At 44.4% G+C, this 18,892-nt stretch overlaps 1 protein-coding gene across 1 annotated transcript in view; it reads left to right on the top strand.

The window, feature by feature from the left end:
• The window catches only part of ARHGAP45 (Rho GTPase activating protein 45), a 268,853-nt gene that overhangs the window by 152,534 nt on the left and 97,427 nt on the right, over positions 1-18,892 (top strand). The window contains 5 exon segments of the mRNA XM_063914359.1: positions 6,027-6,170; positions 6,282-6,366; positions 6,511-6,583; positions 8,465-8,537; positions 13,275-13,412. Of these exon segments, the coding sequence (XP_063770429.1) occupies positions 6,027-6,170; positions 6,282-6,366; positions 6,511-6,583; positions 8,465-8,537; positions 13,275-13,412 (513 nt within the window).

The following is an 18,892-nucleotide window of genomic DNA, read 5'->3' as shown; positions in this document are numbered from 1 at the left end:
ACATACATACTACGACATCTCTTTATCAACCAGTCTATATTAGCAGCAGACACAGTACAGTACGGTAGTTCACGGCTGTGGCTACCTCTGTGTCGGCACTCGGCAGTCCGTCCATAATTGTATACCACCTAACCGTGGTTTTTTTTTCTTTCTTCTTTATACATACATACTACGACATCTCTTTATCAACCAGTCTATATTAGCAGCAGACACAGTACAGTACGGTAGTTCACGGCTGTGGCTACCTCTGTGTCGGCACTCGGCAGTCCGTCCATAATTGTATACCACCTAACCGTGGTTTTTTTTTCTTTCTTCTTCATACATACATACTACGACATCTCTTTATCAACCAGTCTATATTAGCAGCAGACACAGTACAGTACGGTAGTTCACGGCTGTGGCTACCTCTGTGTCAGCACTCGGCAGTCCGTCCATAATTGTATACCACCTACCCGTGGTTTTTTTTTCTTTCTTCATACATACATACTACGACATCTCTTTATCAACCAGTCTATATTAGCAGCAGACACAGTACAGTACGGTAGTTCACGGCTGTGGCTACCTCTGTGTCGGCACTCGGCAGTCCGTCCATAATTGTATACTAGTATCCATCCATCTCCATTGTTTACCTGAGGTGCCTTTTAGTTGTGCCTATTAAAATATGGAGAACAAAAATGTTGAGGTTCCAAAATTAGGGAAAGATCAAGATCCACTTCCACCTCGTGCTGAAGCTGCTGCCACTAGTCATGGCCGAGATGATGAAATGCCAGCAACGTCGTCTGCCAAGGCCGATGCCCAATGTCATAGTACAGAGCATGTCAAATCCAAAACACCAAATATCAGTAAAAAAAGGACTCCAAAACCTAAAATAAAATTGTCGGAGGAGAAGCGTAAACTTGCCAATATGCCATTTACCACACGGAGTGGCAAGGAACGGCTGAGGCCCTGGCCTATGTTCATGGCTAGTGGTTCAGCTTCACATGAGGATGGAGGCACTCAGCCTCTCGCTAGAAAAATGAAAAGACTCAAGCCTGCAAAAGCAGTAGCACCGCAAAGAACTGTGCGTTCTTCGAAATCCCAAATCCACAAGGAGAGTCCAATTGTGTCGGTTGCGATGCCTGACCTTCCCAACACTGGACGTGAAGAGCATGCGCCTTCCACCATTTGCACGCCCCCTGCAAGTGCTGGAAGGAGCACCCGCAGTCCAGTTCCTGATAGTCAGATTGAAGATGTCAGTGTTGAAGTACACCAGGATGAGGAGGATATGGGTGTTGCTGGCGCTGGGGAGGAAATTGACCAGGAGGATTCTGATGGTGAGGTGGTTTGTTTAAGTCAGGCACCCGGGGAGACACCTGTTGTCCGTGGGAGGAATATGGCCGTTGACATGCCTGGTGAAAATACCAAAAAAATCAGCTCTTCGGTGTGGAACTATTTCAACAGAAATGCGGACAACAGGTGTCAAGCCGTGTGTTCCCTTTGTCAAGCTGTAATAAGTAGGGGTAAGGACGTTAACCACCTCGGAACATCCTCCCTTATACGTCACCTGCAGCGCATTCATAATAAGTCAGTGACAAGTTCAAAAACTTTGGGTGACAGCGGAAGCAGTCCACTGACCAGTAAATCCCTTCCTCTTGTAACCAAGCTCACGCAAACCACCCCACCAACTCCCTCAGTGTCAATTTCCTCCTTCCCCAGGAATGCCAATAGTCCTGCAGGCAATGTCACTGGCAATTCTGACGAGTCCTCTCCTGCCTGGGATTCCTCCGATGCATCCTTGCGTGTAACGCCTACTGCTGCTGGCGCTGCTGTTGTTGCTGCTGGGAGTCGATGGTCATCCCAGAGGGGAAGTCGTAAGCCCACTTGTACTACTTCCAGTAAGCAATTGACTGTTCAACAGTCCTTTGCGAGGAAGATGAAATATCACAGCAGTCATCCTGCTGCAAAGCGGATAACTGAGGCCTTGACAACTATGTTGGTGTTAGACGTGCGTCCGGTATCCGCCGTTAGTTCACAGGGAACTAGACAATTTATTGAGGCAGTGTGCCCCCGTTACCAAATACCATCTAGGTTCCACTTCTCTAGGCAGGCGATACCGAGAATGTACACGGACGTCAGAAAAAGACTCACCAGTGTCCTAAAAAATGCAGTTGTACCCAATGTCCACTTAACCACGGACATGTGGACAAGTGGAGCAGGGCAGGGTCAGGACTATATGACTGTGACAGCCCACTGGGTAGATGTATGGACTCCCGCCGCAAGAACAGCAGCGGCGGCACCAGTAGCAGCATCTCGCAAACGCCAACTCTTTCCTAGGCAGGCTACGCTTTGTATCACCGGTTTCCAGAATACGCACACAGCTGAAAACCTCTTACGGCAACTGAGGAAGATCATCGCGGAATGGCTTACCCCAATTGGACTCTCCTGTGGATTTGTGGCATCGGACAACGCCAGCAATATTGTGTGTGCATTAAATATGGGCAAATTCCAGCACGTCCCATGTTTTGCACATACCTTGAATTTGGTGGTGCAGAATTATTTAAAAAACGACAGGGGCGTGCAAGAGATGCTGTCGGTGGCCAGAAAAATTGCGGGACACTTTCGGCGTACAGGCACCACGTACAGAAGACTGGAGCACCACCAAAAACTACTGAACCTGCCCTGCCATCATCTGAAGCAAGAAGTGGTAACGAGGTGGAATTCAACCCTCTATATGCTTCAGAGGTTGGAGGAGCAGCAAAAGGCCATTCAAGCCTATACAATTGAGCACGATATAGGAGGTGGAATGCACCTGTCTCAAGCGCAGTGGAGAATGATTTCAACGTTGTGCAAGGTTCTGATGCCCTTTGAACTTGCCACACGTGAAGTCAGTTCAGACACTGCCAGCCTGAGTCAGGTCATTCCCCTCATCAGGCTTTTGCAGAAGAAGCTGGAGACATTGAAGGAGGAGCTAACACGGAGCGATTCCGCTAGGCATGTGGGACTTGTGGATGGAGCCCTTAATTCGCTTAACAAGGATTCACGGGTGGTCAATCTGTTGAAATCAGAGCACTACATTTTGGCCACCGTGCTCGATCCTAGATTTAAAGCCTACCTTGGATCTCTCTTTCCGGCAGACACAAGTCTGCTGGGGTTGAAAGACCTGCTGGTGAGAAAATTGTCAAGTCAAGCGGAACGCGACCTGTCAACATCTCCTCCTTCACATTCTCCCGCAACTGGGGGTGCGAGGAAAAGGCTCAGAATTCCGAGCCCACCCGCTGGCGGTGATGCAGGGCAGTCTGGAGCGACTGCTGATGCTGACATCTGGTCCGGACTGAAGGACCTGACAACGATTACGGACATGTCGTCTACTGTCACTGCATATGATTCTCTCACCATTGAAAGAATGGTGGAGGATTATATGAGTGACCGCATCCAAGTAGGCACGTCACACAGTCCATACTTATACTGGCAGGAAAAAGAGGCAATTTGGAGGCCATTGCACAAACTGGCTTTATTCTACCTAAGTTGCCCTCCCACAAGTGTGTACTCCGAAAGAGTGTTTAGTGCCGCCGCTCACCTTGTCAGCAATCGGCATACGAGGTTACATCCAGAAAATGTGGAGAAGATGATGTTCATTAAAATGAATTATAATCAATTCCTCCGCGGAGACATTGACCAGCAGCAATTGCCTCCACAAAGTACACAGGGAGCTGAGATGGTGGATTCCAGTGGGGACGAATTGATAATCTGTGAGGAGGGGGATGTACACGGTGATATATCGGAGGGTGATGATGAGGTGGACATCTTGCCTCTGTAGAGCCAGTTTGTGCAAGGAGAGATTAATTGCTTCTTTTTTGGGGGGGGTCCAAACCAACCCGTCATATCAGTCACAGTCGTGTGGCAGACCCTGTCACTGAAATGATGGGTTGGTTAAAGTGTGCATGTCCTGTTTTGTTTATACAACATAAGGGTGGGTGGGAGGGCCCAAGGACAATTCCATCTTGCACCTCTTTTTTCTTTTATTTTTCTTTGCGTCATGTGCTGTTTGGGGAGGGTTTTTTGGAAGGGACATCCTGCGTGACACTGCAGTGCCACTCCTAAATGGGCCCGGTGTTTGTGTCGGCCACTAGGGTCGCTAATCTTACTCACACAGTCAGCTACCTCATTGCGCCTCTTTTTTTCTTTGCGTCATGTGCTGATTGGGGAGGGTTTTTTGGAAGGGACATCCTGCGTGACACTGCAGTGCCACTCCTAAATGGGCCCGGTGTTTGTGTCGGCCACTAGGGTCGCTAATCTTACTCACACAGTCAGCTACCTCATTGCGCCTCTTTTTTTCTTTGCGTCATGTGCTGATTGGGGAGGGTTTTTTGGAAGGGACATCCTGCGTGACACTGCAGTGCCACTCCTAAATGGGCCCGGTGTTTGTGTCGGCCACTAGGGTCGCTAATCTTACTCACACAGTCAGCTACCTCATTGCGCCTCTTTTTTTCTTTGCGTCATGTGCTGATTGGGGAGGGTTTTTTGGAAGGGACATCCTGCGTGACACTGCAGTGCCACTCCTAAATGGGCCCGGTGTTTGTGTCGGCCTCTAGGGTCGCTAATCTTACTCACACAGTCAGCTACCTCATTGCGCCTCTTTTTTTCTTTGCGTCATGTGCTGATTGGGGAGGGTTTTTTGGAAGGGACATCCTGCGTGACACTGCAGTGCCACTCCTAAATGGGCCCGGTGTTTGTGTCGGCCACTAGGGTCGCTAATCTTACTCACACAGTCAGCTACCTCATTGCGCCTCTTTTTTTCTTTGCGTCATGTGCTGATTGGGGAGGGTTTTTTGGAAGGGACATCCTGCGTGACACTGCAGTGCCACTCCTAAATGGGCCCGGTGTTTGTGTCGGCCACTAGGGTCGCTAATCTTACTCACACAGTCAGCTACCTCATTGCGCCTCTTTTTTTCTTTGCGTCATGTGCTGATTGGGGAGGGTTTTTTGGAAGGGACATCCTGCGTGACACTGCAGTGCCACTCCTAAATGGGCCCGGTGTTTGTGTCGGCCACTAGGGTCGCTTATCTTACTCACACAGTCAGCTACCTCATTGCGCCTCTTTTTTTCTTTGCGTCATGTGCTGATTGGGGAGGGTTTTTTGGAAGGGACATCCTGCGTGACACTGCAGTGCCACTCCTAGATGGGCCAGGTGTTTGTGTCGGCCACTAGTGTCGCTTAGCTTAGTCATCCAGCGACCTTGGTGCAAATTTTAGGACTAAAAATAATATTGTGAGGTGTGAGGTATTCAGAATAGACTGAAAATTAGTGGAAATTATGGTTTTTGAGGTTAATAATAATATGGGATCAAAATGACCCCCAAATTCTATGATTTAAGCTGTTTTTTAGTGTTTTTTTAAAAAAACACCCGAATCCAAAACACACCCGAATCCGACAAAAAAAATTCGGTGAGGTTTTGCCAAAACGCGGTCGAACCCAAAACACGGCCGCGGAACCGAACCCAAAACCAAAACACAAAACCCAAAAAATTTCAGGCGCTCATCTCTACTTAGGACTGCTCCGTTCAGAGCGCAACACCAGCTTTAAAATACATCCATTTGCGATCAGTATTTGATTACATACTTTGGTAATTGGATCATGTAGGTGCAGCAATTTTGTGCATGCGATATCATCCAGTTGGCCGTGCAGCAGGGCTGACTGGAAGAAGTTGCAAGCAACTTGCGGGGGCGCACAATTGCATGTACACACTGCACAATGTAAACAATTTGTCGTACTGATACTGCAAATCATCTCAGCATCATGCTGTACCCACCCTTAGAAGATAAAAAGATAAAAATATTAAACGCCCTTTGCAACCCTTTGCAGTTTCCACCTCTGTTTTTTTTCCTCTTCTTCTCCTATAACCATTACTCTTTTTTTGTCCTACACTTGCAACCTCTTGGCCAAATGGCTGCTGACAGTGATGCAAAACCAGTCAAAACTCTGTTCTGATTAAAGTAGTATAGTCATATGTATATATAATACTGTATCTGCTGTTTTGTGGTCCATAGAGGTGAAGGAAACCCGACGCCCACTGGCCCATGAGTGTCTTGGGGAAGCACTGAGAATCCTCCGCCAGGTGATCAACAAATATCCCCTTCTCAACACTGTAGAGACTTTAACTGCAGCTGGGACTCTTATCTCCAAAGTCAAAGGTCAGAGCAAACTCCGGGGCATATTTTAGTAGTATGGCTCTAATTTCACCTTTCCTTATATTTCATGTACCCGGGCACTCATCAGTATCTTCCCTCTTCTGTGTACCCCAGGTTTCCACTATGAAGCAAGTATTGAGAATGAGAAGCGAGATTTCGAGAAGGCTCTGGAGAGCATGGCCGTGTGCTTCAGCAGCACGTGAGTTATAGGGAGGTTGTGAGAACTAGGGTAATAATATATTACTGGAAATTATCTCATAAACGGGGAAGAAGTAGGAAAATGGAATGTATTTGCCCTATTCATGTACTATTTCTTATTTGTATGTTTTACTCTATATTCCAGAATCTCTGAATTCCTTATGGGGGAAGTGGACAGTAGCACATTGTTATCTTTACCACCTGGGGACCAGAGCCAGGTGAGACATTGTCACCTGATAGGAACTCACAATGGCCCTCATTCCGAGTTGATCGCTCGCTAGCTGCTTTTAGCAGCATTGCACACGCTAGGCCGCCGCCCTCTGGGAGTATATCTTAGCTTAGCAGAATTGCGAACGAAAGATTAGCAGAATTGCTACTAAATATTTTCTTGCAGTTTCTGAGTAGCTCCAGACCTACTCCTAGATTGCGATCAGCTCGGTCCGTTTAGTTCCTGGTTTGACGTCACAAACACGCCCTGCGTTCGGCCAGCCACTCCCCCGTTTCCCCAGCCACTCCCGCGTTTTTCCCTGACACGCCTGCGTTTTTTAGCACACTCCCGGAAAACGCTTAGTTACCACCCAGAAACGCCCCTTTCCTGTCAATCACTCACCGATCAGCAGTGCGACTGAAAAGCGCCGCACGATCAACAGCAAATCTACTAAGTTTTGTGTAAAATAACTTAGCGCATGCGCTCTGCGTACCATGCGCATTTAGCAACAAATCGTAGCATAGCGAAAATCGGCAACGAGCGAACAACTCGGAATGACCACCAATGTACTCTATTGATACTAGTGAAATTCTACTGTGATTCCTCTAATGAACCTAATTATCATTCTCGCATATATTTTCTGCCATCCTGTAATACCTACATAGTAACATAGTTTCTGAGGTTGAAAAAAAGACAATTTGTCCATCAAGTTCAACCTATTTGTGGTCTCCTATGCTGTATTATTTTCAGGACTAATTCTAACTTGGGCTTAAGCCGGCTGTTATTTTTTTTACTCTTTTTTTTTTTAAAACATATTTTTATTGAAGCAATATATGTAATACATACATAAAATTTTCACAGTAAATCAAAGGTTTTTTTTTTTTACTCTTTTTTTATAACTATAGTGTGCGATCTATGCACCATTACCCTGTATATCTTTATCCATTAGGAATGTATCCAGCCTATTCTTAAACATGTTGACCGAGTCCGCTATTACTACTCTCTCAGGCAGGGAATTCCAGACTTGTATTGTCCTTACTGTGAAAAAAACGTTTCGCCTTAGTGTGCAGAATCTCCTCTCCTCTAACCTAAGCAAGTGTTCACGTGTCCTCTGTGTCGATCTTACTAAAAACAGATCCCCCGCTAGCTTTGTGTATTGACCCCTTATATATTTATAAATGTTGAGCATGTTCCCTCTTAATCTCCTCTTTTCCAGTGTAAACATGCCTAGCCTTGCAAGTCTTTCCTGGTATTCCATCGTCTCCATTCCTCTGATTAGTTTAGTCGCCCACCTCTGAACCTTTTCTAGCTCCAGGATATCCTTCTTTAGTATGGTGCCCAAAATTGTGCACAGTATTCAAGATGTAGCCTCAGTAGGGATTTATATAGCGGGAGAATAACACTCTAATCCCTTGCATCAATTCCCCGCTTAATGCATGCTAATACCTTGTTAGCCTTCTTTGCTGCGATCCTACTTTGGGTACTGCTGCTCAGTTTGCTATCTTTATGAAGACCTAAGTCTTTTTCCAGTATAGAATCCCCTAAATTCACCCCATTTAGTGTGTATTGTGGCTGTCATATTATACATTCATTCATTTTTTTCTGCACTGCTCATGTAGCCTGTTCTTGCACATCATAAAGTGTATTTTAATTGAATAAGTTGCTTATGTACCTGCATATATTGTACGTATGCTAGCATCTTTACATTAACAATCTTTGACATAGCTATAACCTCACTACAAAATCTAATAGTATTTACAGTGGGTTTTTTTTAATCAACTTCTTGTTACTTTCTTTGTACTATATCTTTGAATCCAACATCCTTCCATGTTTCTGCACATTACTGTATCAGTACTTTTACATTTGATCTTAAGTCTTTGTTTCCCAACAGTCCATGGAGAGCTTATATGGTGGTCTTTCTGGAGGGGAGAGTACACTGCCCAATGCAGAGTATATGGATGCAGGTGAGAGCAGTGTGATGTTAGTGTATTAGAATTCTTAATATTTGTAGACACTCCCTTACTAATATGTGTAAGCCTGAATCTTCAGTGATGGTCCCTGGGACCAGGGGGATGCTGGGAAGTGGATGGTGCAGTGTGCCTGGAGTTGGTGATGGAATAAAACATCACAGCAGTGAACTCACATGTCTCTGTGTCCTTATGACTGGATTTACAAACATATGAACAAAACATGTTGTCAGAAGAAGTTTAACTTGGACTGCTAGTGCTTTCAGAGTGTGAAAGAATCCTGCAGCAGTCTGTCAGGCTGTGATACTCAGTGTCTGCACAGCCTGCCGTGTGCTCCTCTCTTCAAACAGTGAGTAACCATGGATAAACTGGCTCCTCCAACCGGCATGCTGATGTCTGGTAACTTGTCTGAAAACTGGAAAAGATTTAAGCAAAGGTTTAATATATATCTTGCTGCATGTGGAGCTGATACAGAGGCTGACAAAACGAAGGCATCCATTTTCCTCCATGTGATAGGAGAGGATGTGCTGGACATTTATAATAGTTTTCCGTTTGATGAGGGGCAGAATATGGTGCTATCTTTTATAATGCAAAAAATTGAAGATTACTTTGTGCCAAGGTAAATGTGACATATGAAAGATATAAGTTTTTCACATGTGATCAGAAGTCTGGAGATGGATTTGATCAGTATGTTACAGAGCTGCAATCACTCAGTAAAACCTGTGAGTTTAGTGATTTAAAGGATTCACTGATTAGAGATCGTATTGTCTGTGGAATACCTGATAATGGACTCAGAGAGAGACTGCTGAGAGAGCAAGACCTAACACTAGAAAAGGCAGTGACTATGTGCAGATCTGCAGACATAACTAGATTTCAAGCCAAAAAGTTACACAAGGAAGCTGATGTACAGCACGTACATGTGGTGCAGAAAACAAAGCCAAGCAAACATCCATTCTCAAGAATGAAGCAGTCTAAGCCACATCTCTAACAAGGAAATGTGTAGTAGATGTGGAAATGCTCACAATCCTAAAATGTGCCCTGCTTATGGTAAAACCTGCATGAAATGTGGTAGACTTAATCACTTTGCCAAATGCTGTAAAATGAAAAGTGAAACCAAAGTGCATGCTATTAAACAAACAGAGGAATTCTTTGTGGATTGCATTGAACTTTGCAGTGCAGATAAGAATGGATTGTCTCTTTAACTGTGAACGAGATTGTCATTCCCTTTAAAGCTTGATACTGGCGCGCAGGTGAATTTAATATCGTTTCAAGACTATAAGACTTTTAGAGTAAAACCTAAAATTCATCCAGCCAAAGTGAAAGTTACAGGGTACACTGGGGAGAAAATTCCTGTGAAAGGTGCATGCTTAGTGACACTGAAATATAAGGGACAACAGTTTAAAACATCTCTACTGATTGTGGATAAAAATGTGCAAACGATTCTAGGATTAAGTTCCTGTGAGAAACTAAGCTTGCTAAATAAAGTTTTTATGGTGACATCACAAGTAGAAGATGACTGCAAATCGATGTTTACAGAATACAGAAACTTGTTTGAAGGTCTAGGTTGTTTGCCTGGAGAGCATAAAATAAATATAGACACGCAAGTTTCTTCAGTGATACACCCATGTAGAAAAGTGCTGTTTGCGCTGAGAGAAAAACTGAAACAAGAGTTAAATCGTATGGAAGCCTTGGGTGTGATACAGAAAGTTGATGAGCCTACTGAATGGGTAAGCTCCTTAGTAATTGTTGAAAAGAAAAATGGACAACTCAGAATATGTTTAGACCCCAGAGATTTAAACAAAGCTATTAAACGAGAACATTTTAAACTACCAACCAGAGATGAAATCATGTCGCAATTTGCGGGAGCAAAATGGTTCAGTAAATTGGACGCATCGTCAGGATTCTGGCAAATGAAGCTAGATGAGGCCAGCTCAAAGCTTTGTACATTTAATACACCAGAAGGTAGATACAGATTTCTTCGACTACCATATGGAATATTGTCTGCTCCAGAAGTATATCACAAAAAGATACGCATGATTTTTGAACATATTCCAGGTGTTGAAACAATAATGGATGACATTATTGTCTGGGGATCTACAAAGGAAGAACATGATTCTAGATTGAGACAAGTAATGGAACTTGTCAAGAAAGTGAATCTAAAGCTAAACAAGGACAAATGTGAATTTAGCATGAATACACTTACCTTTATGGGCGACGTGGTCTCGGATCAAGGTGTAAAACCAGACCCAAGGAAAGTATCAGCCATAGTGAACATGGAACATCCTAACAACAAAGACGACGTCAGAAGATTCCTAGGAATGATTACTTACTTAGGAAAGTTTATTTCTCAACTCTCTGAACGAACAGCCTCTCTTAGATGGTTGTTGGACAAAGATAACGAGTGGATGTGGTCACATGAACAAGAAGAAAGTTGGCAAAACTTGAAACAGATCATTACAGAGCAACCAGTGCTAAAATTCTTTGAGCCTGCGAAAAGAATAAGAATTTCAGCGGATGCTTCGCAATTTGGCCTAGACTCAGTGCTGTTACAAGAACATGAGGATACATGGCAACCAGTAATCTATGCATCAAGAGCACTGACAAGTGCTGAAACAAGGTATGCTCAGATAGAAAAAGAACTTCTAGCGATCACATATGCATGTGAGTGATTTCATCAGTTTGTGTATGGTCAAACATTTACAGTGGAAACTGACCACAAGCCATTGGTAGCTATCATGACTAAATCATTACATGACTGTCCCGTGAGAATTCAACGAATGCTTATCAGACTACAGAAATATGATGTACACTTGCTGTACTGTCCCGGCAAATACATGTACATTGCTGATACACTTTCTCGTGCTGTGGACAAAAGTGAAGGTTCCAAAAGTCTGATGGATGAAGAGATAGAAGCCTATGTTAATTTGATCGTAGCTTCTCTAGCAGTGTCTCTTGCAAGACAAGAACAGATTAGGAAAGAAACTGAGACAGATAACACAATGAAAGTGTTGAAAGACATCATTCTGAAAGGTTGGCCAGCAGAAAAACATGCGTGCCCGCTGTCTATCCATGAGTAGTGGATGTACCGCAGTGACCTTACAGTTGTCGATGGTATTATTTACAAAGGCAATAGGTTTGTCCTATCTGCACGACTAAGAAAAACTATGCTGTGCAAGATACATGAAGGCCACTTAGGAGAAGAAAAATGTAAGCGGAGAGCGCGTGAAGTTATGTATTGGCCAAGAATGAACCAAGACATAGCACAGACTACAGCTATATGTGAATTATGTTTAACGTATAGACCGAAACAAGTCGAGCCACTGAGTCCTCACGCAGTGCCAGAGAGACCGTACCAGAAAGTTGGCGCAGATTTGTTTGATTGTAATGGGAAAACGTACATTGTTGTGACTGATTATTACTCTAACTACCCTGAGGTGAAGACACTACATACAACTACTAGTAAAGCCGTAATCAATTGCATGAAGTCAATCTTTGCAAGGCATGGTGTTCCTATGGAAGTGTTCACTGACTATGGTCCTCAGTTTTCCAGTGCTGAATTTAGACAATTTGCTGATGAGTGGGAATTTGTCCATACTACGTCAAGTCCCCACTATCCACGCTCAAATGGGTTCGTGGAAAGTTCAGTAAAAACTGTAAAGAGTCTCATGAAAAAAGCTCAAGAAGGTAAAGAAGATTTCTACAACAGTCTTTTAATCTACCGCAGTACACCTTTACAGAATGGACTTTCTCCTGCACAAATGCTGATGGGAAGGAGGATTAGAGCAAATCTCCCGATACATGATGAACTGCTTAATACACATAACTCAGCGTTGGTCAGACTGAGTAAGGAACGTCAACAGGCGAAACAGAAACTGTTCCATGACAATCGAGCAAAAAGCTTATCTGCTCTAAAATCGGGTGACCAAGTGCGTTCCAGAGATCACGAGAAAGGTATTTGGGTGCAGAAAGGTACTGTGCAAGCACAAGTAGCACCAAGATCTTATATTATACGTACAGAGCGTGGAACGGAAGTAAGAAGAAATCGGGTGGATTTAAGATCTCAACCTAACCATAATGAAGACAACATGACTGAAGAATACCCTTCATCTGACATGTATGATGATCCTCATAATGGTGAACAAACCACGATTCTAGAAAGGTCCAACATGGTAGATGAAACACAGACTGTGTATAAAAGACCCAAAAGGGAAATACGCAGACCTGAGAGACTCATTGAAACATGTTAGATGATGTTCTTAATATGACGTTGTTAATTGTTGCATTGAAGCGTACAGGGCTTATCTTTAAAGAAAAGAGGATGTGATGTTAGTGTATTAGAATGCTTAATATTTGTAGACACTCCCTTACTAATATGTGTAAGCCTGAATATTCAGTGATGGTCCCTGGGACCAGGGGGATGCTGGGAAGTGGGTGGTGCAGTGTGCAGTGTGCCTGGAGTTGGTGATGGAATAAAACATCACAGCAGTGAACTCACATGTCTCTGTGTCCTTATGACTGGATTTACAAACATATGAACAAAACAAGCAGCAGGGGTATGGAGCGAAAGAAGGATACTGTCAGTAGGAGAAGAGGAGAGAAGGATAATATCTGGGACTAAATTAGAATTTTAGATAGTTACAACTTAAAACAATGTTTTATTTTAGATTGTTTTGTGTAAGCTGATGTTTTTTTAACCTTAATGTCATTGAATGTGTTGCTGTTGTGTGATTAAAGGTAGCCCTTTGGGTGAGGATGTGGACATCATCCTACAGAGGAGTGAGGGAGGAGTACGAGCTGCATTTCTCTATGCAAAAAACCTTGCAAAATACATGAAAGATCTGACAAGTTACATAGAGAAAAGAACCATTCTGGGTAAGATGGTGGCAAACTTTCTTATTATAAGGGTCTACTCATGAAGCAGTAAAAGGTGTGGAGAAGTGAGCCAGTGGGGATGTTGCCCATTGCGAATACAACCAGGTGCTCTGTATGATTTTCTAGTGTGCAAATTAGAAGTGTTACTTCAATGCTGATTGGTTGCCATGGACAACTTTTCCACTGACTCACTTCTCAACACTTTTCTCTGTTTCATGAATAGACCCACTAAATGTTTTACTATAGGGGACATGTACGAAGCAGTGATAAAAGTGGAAAAGTGAGCCAGTGGAGAAGTTGCCCATGGCATTGGCAACCAACCAGGTGCGTGCTCTGTATGATTTTCTAGTGTGTAAATTATAAATGTTACCTCAATGTTGATTGGTTGTCATGGGCAACTTTTCCACTTGCTCACTTCTCCACACTTTTCTCTGTTTCATGATTAGACCCCCTATATGTTTTACTATGTCTCTCAGAGCATTTGTGTTGGTACTACTTTCAGCTCGCAGCAAATGTGTACAACAGTGAGTATTTGTTTCAGAAGCGTATTAGTACCATGTGGTGCATGTGTTCAGTAAATGATGGATTCAGCTGCTGCTGCTCCTCTCCAAAAGTGCATCTCCATTGTAGCCATCATTACTGTTCAGCATACACAACTGATCATGAGGATTTAATCCTCAATTTATATAGCACCAGTGCTTCACAGGGCCAATACATACAGAAGAGTCTATAGTACATGACTACTGCTTTTTGATAAGAGGTATCAGGCTGCAGCTGGATAATAATAATAATAATTCTATTGATATAGCACTCTTTCTCCAGTTGTACTCAAGGAGCTAAACAGAGAAAATGAACAGTAATACTGTACAGGAACTAAGAACACAATAAAGAGGTTTAACTATGCAATGCAAGACATACAGAGACCGTGGAGATAATACAAAGGGAGCAGCAGCCATTTTGTGAAATTCATTGCAGAATTATTTATGTTACTCATGTACGGTCCAGGGGAAGCAGCCATTTTAGGAACACTACGTTGGATTACACTACCATGCCTGGAATTTATGACACATAATGGGAGAGATAAAATGCACACGCACAGTCCTTGAAAGTTCAACCGAATCATGCATTTTTCTTCTACACACAGCACCAGATGAGGCAGTCATGTTGGGCCCACTATGTTAGTTACAGAGTGCCAATAAGCAACACATGGATCTGGGACATACAAGGATAAAGTGATCAGTGGACTTGTGGGATAACTGATGCAGAAAAATTCTATGGGTCGCTCATATCGCTTTTGACAGTACCAGACAAGGCAGCCAGATAGGGCGTGCTTTGTAGCTTTCAGTGGGCTGGGCGAGTGATTGATTTAGGTGTTAGATGTTGTGAGAAGGAAGAAAGAGAAAGAAGCAGTTGAGGGGAAGTCCATGATGCAGCAGACAGGAGAGACAGTAGGTGGAAATATCAGCATAGGGCAGACAAAACACAAGTTAATTTAAACAGAAATAATTGGTAGATCTAGAATTTGCAAGCAAGATGGTTCAGCAAAACAAAAAATTTTGAAATTAAAGTCCATGGGAGCAGGTGTGTGTGTTCAGGTTCTGGGGGTGTCAAACTACAGTATGTAGAACATTAAGTGAAGCAAAAATAGGATTTTGGTACTTACCAGGTAAATCCTTTTCTTTGAATCCATAGGGGGCACTGGAGTACTCTTGGATATGGACGGCTTCCATAGGAACAAGGCACTGAATAGTTAAATTTAGAACTCTCCTCCCCTCCATATCCCAGAGTACCTCAGTGTTTTTTACTGAGCCGAACAGGAGCTATAGAGAGGTTGACAATGGAGAATTACATATAACATAACGGACAACAATAAAGTTGACACATAACGTAACTGACAACTAAACAGTTGGCACTATAACCGCTAGAACTTGAAACTTTGAACCAGTCGGTGAGAATGTGTTACCATAAGATCCTCTGAACTTACCACAAACCAGGTAAAACTGCTCTGGGTGGGCGTCCAGTGCCCCCTATGGATTCAAAGAAAAGGATTTATCTGGTAAGTACCAAAATCCTATTTTCTTTTTCATCCACTAGGGGTCACTGGAGTACTCTTGGGACGTACCAAAGTTACCCCCGTGGGCGGGAGAGCTGTTTGGCACCTGTAACTCTAGGCGGCCAAAGCTAGATGCTGATGCCGCAAACGTATCAAACTTATAAAAGCGCACAAACGTGTGCACTGATGACCATGTAGCCGCACGGCAAAGCTGTGTCGTAGAAGCCCCACGACCAGCTGCCCACGAAGTTCCCACAGAACGTGTGGAATGAGCTGTTACTGATGTAGGCGGCTGTAACCTGGCAAGAAGGTAAGCCTGACGAATGGTCAGTTTAATCCATCTGGATAAAGTGTGGTTAGAAGCTGGCCAACCCATCTTGGCAGCATCATAGAGAACAAACAACGTATCCGTCTTCCGAACTGTAGACGTTCGGGATACATAAACGCGTAATGCGCGTACCACATCCAAGGTTCCAGAATTTCCTGTCAACAAAGGAACTACTATTGGTTGATTGATGTGAAATGATGACACTACCTTTGGTAAGAAAGTGGAATTCATCCGAAGTTCCGCTCTGTCATCATGAAACACCAAATACGGTGGCTTGCATGACAAGGCACCCAAATCTGAAACACGCCTTGCCGAAGCTAAGGCTAGTAGAAAAATTGTTTTCCAAGTGAGAAACTTTATATCCACTTGTTGTAAGGGTTCAAAATATGAAGACTGTAAGAAATCTAAAACCAGATTCAAGTCCCATGGCGCTGTAGGTGGAATGAATGGAGGCTGTACTCTGAGGACTCCTTGCAGAAAAGTGTGTACCGACGGCAATAGAGCCAATCGTCTTTGAAAGTAAATTGACAACGCAGATATCTGCACCTTTAATGTAGATAAACGCAGTCCTCCATCTAACCTCTCTGTATAAATAACAAAAGACGGGATAACTTGAAAGATGAAGTCAGAAACTTCCGATCTTCACACCAAGCTATATAGACACGCCAAATTCTGTAATAATGAGCTGCCGTAACCGGCTTCCTAGATCGTAACATGGTTGGTATAACCGATTCTGGAATGCCCTCTCTTCTTAAGACGGCGGTCTCAACAGCCACCCCGTCAAACGCAGCTGCGCTAAATCAGGGTGAAGGAACGGACCCTGTTGTAACAGGTCCGTACGTAGTGGGAGCGGCCAAGGATCGTCTGCGAGAAGTCCGCGGAGATCCGAGAACCAAGCTCTCCGAGGCCAATGAGGCGCCACTAGTATTACTGTGACGGACTCTCTTTTGATCCGTTTTAGCAACAGAGGGAGCAGCGGAAATGGTGGAAACAGATACACAAGGCTGTACGGCCACGCGATGGTGAGAGCATCCACCGCCACTGCCTTTGGATCTCACGTTCTGGACACATACTGGGGCGTTTGGTGATTGTGGCGAGATGTCATCAGGTCCACTTGAGGGTAACCCACCTCTGGACCAACACGTGAAACACTTCTGGATTTAATGCCCATTCTCCTGGATGAAAATCCCGACGGCTGAGATAATCCGCCTCCCAGTTGTCCACTCCCGGAATGAAAACTGCCGACAAGATCACTTGATGATGCTCGGCCCAATTGAGGATTCAAGCTACTCCTCCTTGTTTGTTGATGTATGCGACCGCTGTCGCATTGTCTGACTGCACCTGAACAGGCTGAGACCGAAGCATGTGCACTGCTTGTCGTAGCGCATTGTAAATTGCCCGGAGTTCCAGGACATTTATAGACAGCAATCTTTCGTGATCCGCCCAGAGACCCTGGAGCTGACAATTTTAAACGACAGCTCCCCAACCTCTGAGACTCGCGTCCGCCATTAGAATTATCCAATTCCAGGCGCCGAACCGTTTCCCTACGGTTAGATTGTGTACTTTGAGCCACCAGAGTAGAGACACTCTGGCCCGTGGCGACAACCTCACCCTGTGGTGAATCTACAGATGCGAGCCCGACCACTGTGCGAGCACATCCAGTTGAAAAGGACGTGAGTGAAATCTCCCGAACTGAAGCGATTCGAAAGCCGCCACCATTGTGCCTAAGAGGCGAATGCACAAATGTACCGAGACTGTGTGTGGCTTGAGCACTAAATGTACCAGATGACGAATGACCTGTACTTTCTGTTCTGGTAGGTAAATTCTTTGATTTACCATATCGAGAATCATACCTAGGAATTGAAGTCGTTGAGACGGAATCAGATGTGATTTCTTGAAGTTGACAATCCAACCGTGCTGAACCAGTACATTGTACGTTAGCAACGCATGTTGGAGGAGCATCTGGTGAGACGGAGCCTTGATGAGCAAATCGTCCAAGTACGGAACTATTATCACTCCCAGGGATCTGAGATGAGCTATCATCACAGACATCACCTTGGTGAATACCCGAGGCGCTGACGAGAGGCCAAACGGTAGAGCCTGAAACTGATAATGGTTCTGCCGTAATGCAAACCGCAAGAACCTCTGATGAGGTGGCCAAATCGGAATGTGTAAGTACGCATCCTTGAGATCCAGTGCAATCATGAATTCCTGTGGCTCTAAACCTGCAATTACTGACTGCAGAGATTCCATCTTGAATCTGTAGTAAGTGACGTACTGATTGAGACCCTTTAAGTTCAATATTGGCCTGACCGAGCCATCCGGCTTTGGTACCACAAACAGACTGGAATAATAACCCTGACCTTGTTGGTGTACAGGGACCGGAATCAAAACTGCTGCATCCAGCAGAGACTGAATGGCAATTTGCAGAACCGCCCTCTTGTCGTCCGACACAGGCAGTCCTGTCTTGAAAAACCGCAGTGGCGGGAGACATTCGAACTCTATTTTGTAACCTTTTAACACTAAATTGCGGATCCACCCATCTGTGGACGTCTGGAGCCACGCCAACTGGAACGTCTGAAGGCGTGCTCCCACAATTGGAGATCCGAGATGGGCTGGGAGCCCGTCATGCCACTGGCTTGTCAGTGACCTTAGCGTCCTGACGACTGGTGTTGGTTTGTTGGAAACCACGTCCTCGACCTCGTCTACCAGGCGTGGCTGTTCCTCTGCCACGCCCGCGAAAGGACTGAGGTCTAAAGGATTTGAACGCAGGTCCAGAGTATCTCCGTCTAGGTACTGTTGGAGGCAATGGAAAGAAAACAGACTTTCCTCCCATGGCCTCAGAAATCCATTTGTCCAATTCAGGACCAAACAACTTCTCGCCACCGTAAGGTAACGCCTCTATACCTTTTTTGACCTCCGCCTCCGCTTGCAAAGACCGCAGCCAGAGTGCTCGTCGTGCTGTAACTAGCGAGGATGAAAGGCGAGAAGTGAGCTGACAGACGTCAGTAGAAGCTGTACATAGATAATCAGCAGCTTCCCAGATTTGATCAGCGAGAAGTATAAGGTGATCGTCACTTAAGGCAGACTTGAGTTCTG

The sequence above is a fragment of the Pseudophryne corroboree genome, chromosome 1 (genome assembly GCF_028390025.1).
Source record: "Pseudophryne corroboree isolate aPseCor3 chromosome 1, aPseCor3.hap2, whole genome shotgun sequence".
NCBI classification, from domain to species: domain Eukaryota; kingdom Metazoa; phylum Chordata; class Amphibia; order Anura; family Myobatrachidae; genus Pseudophryne; species Pseudophryne corroboree.
Note: the sequence above shows the minus strand (reverse complement) of the source record. Positions and strands in the feature narration are given on the sequence as shown.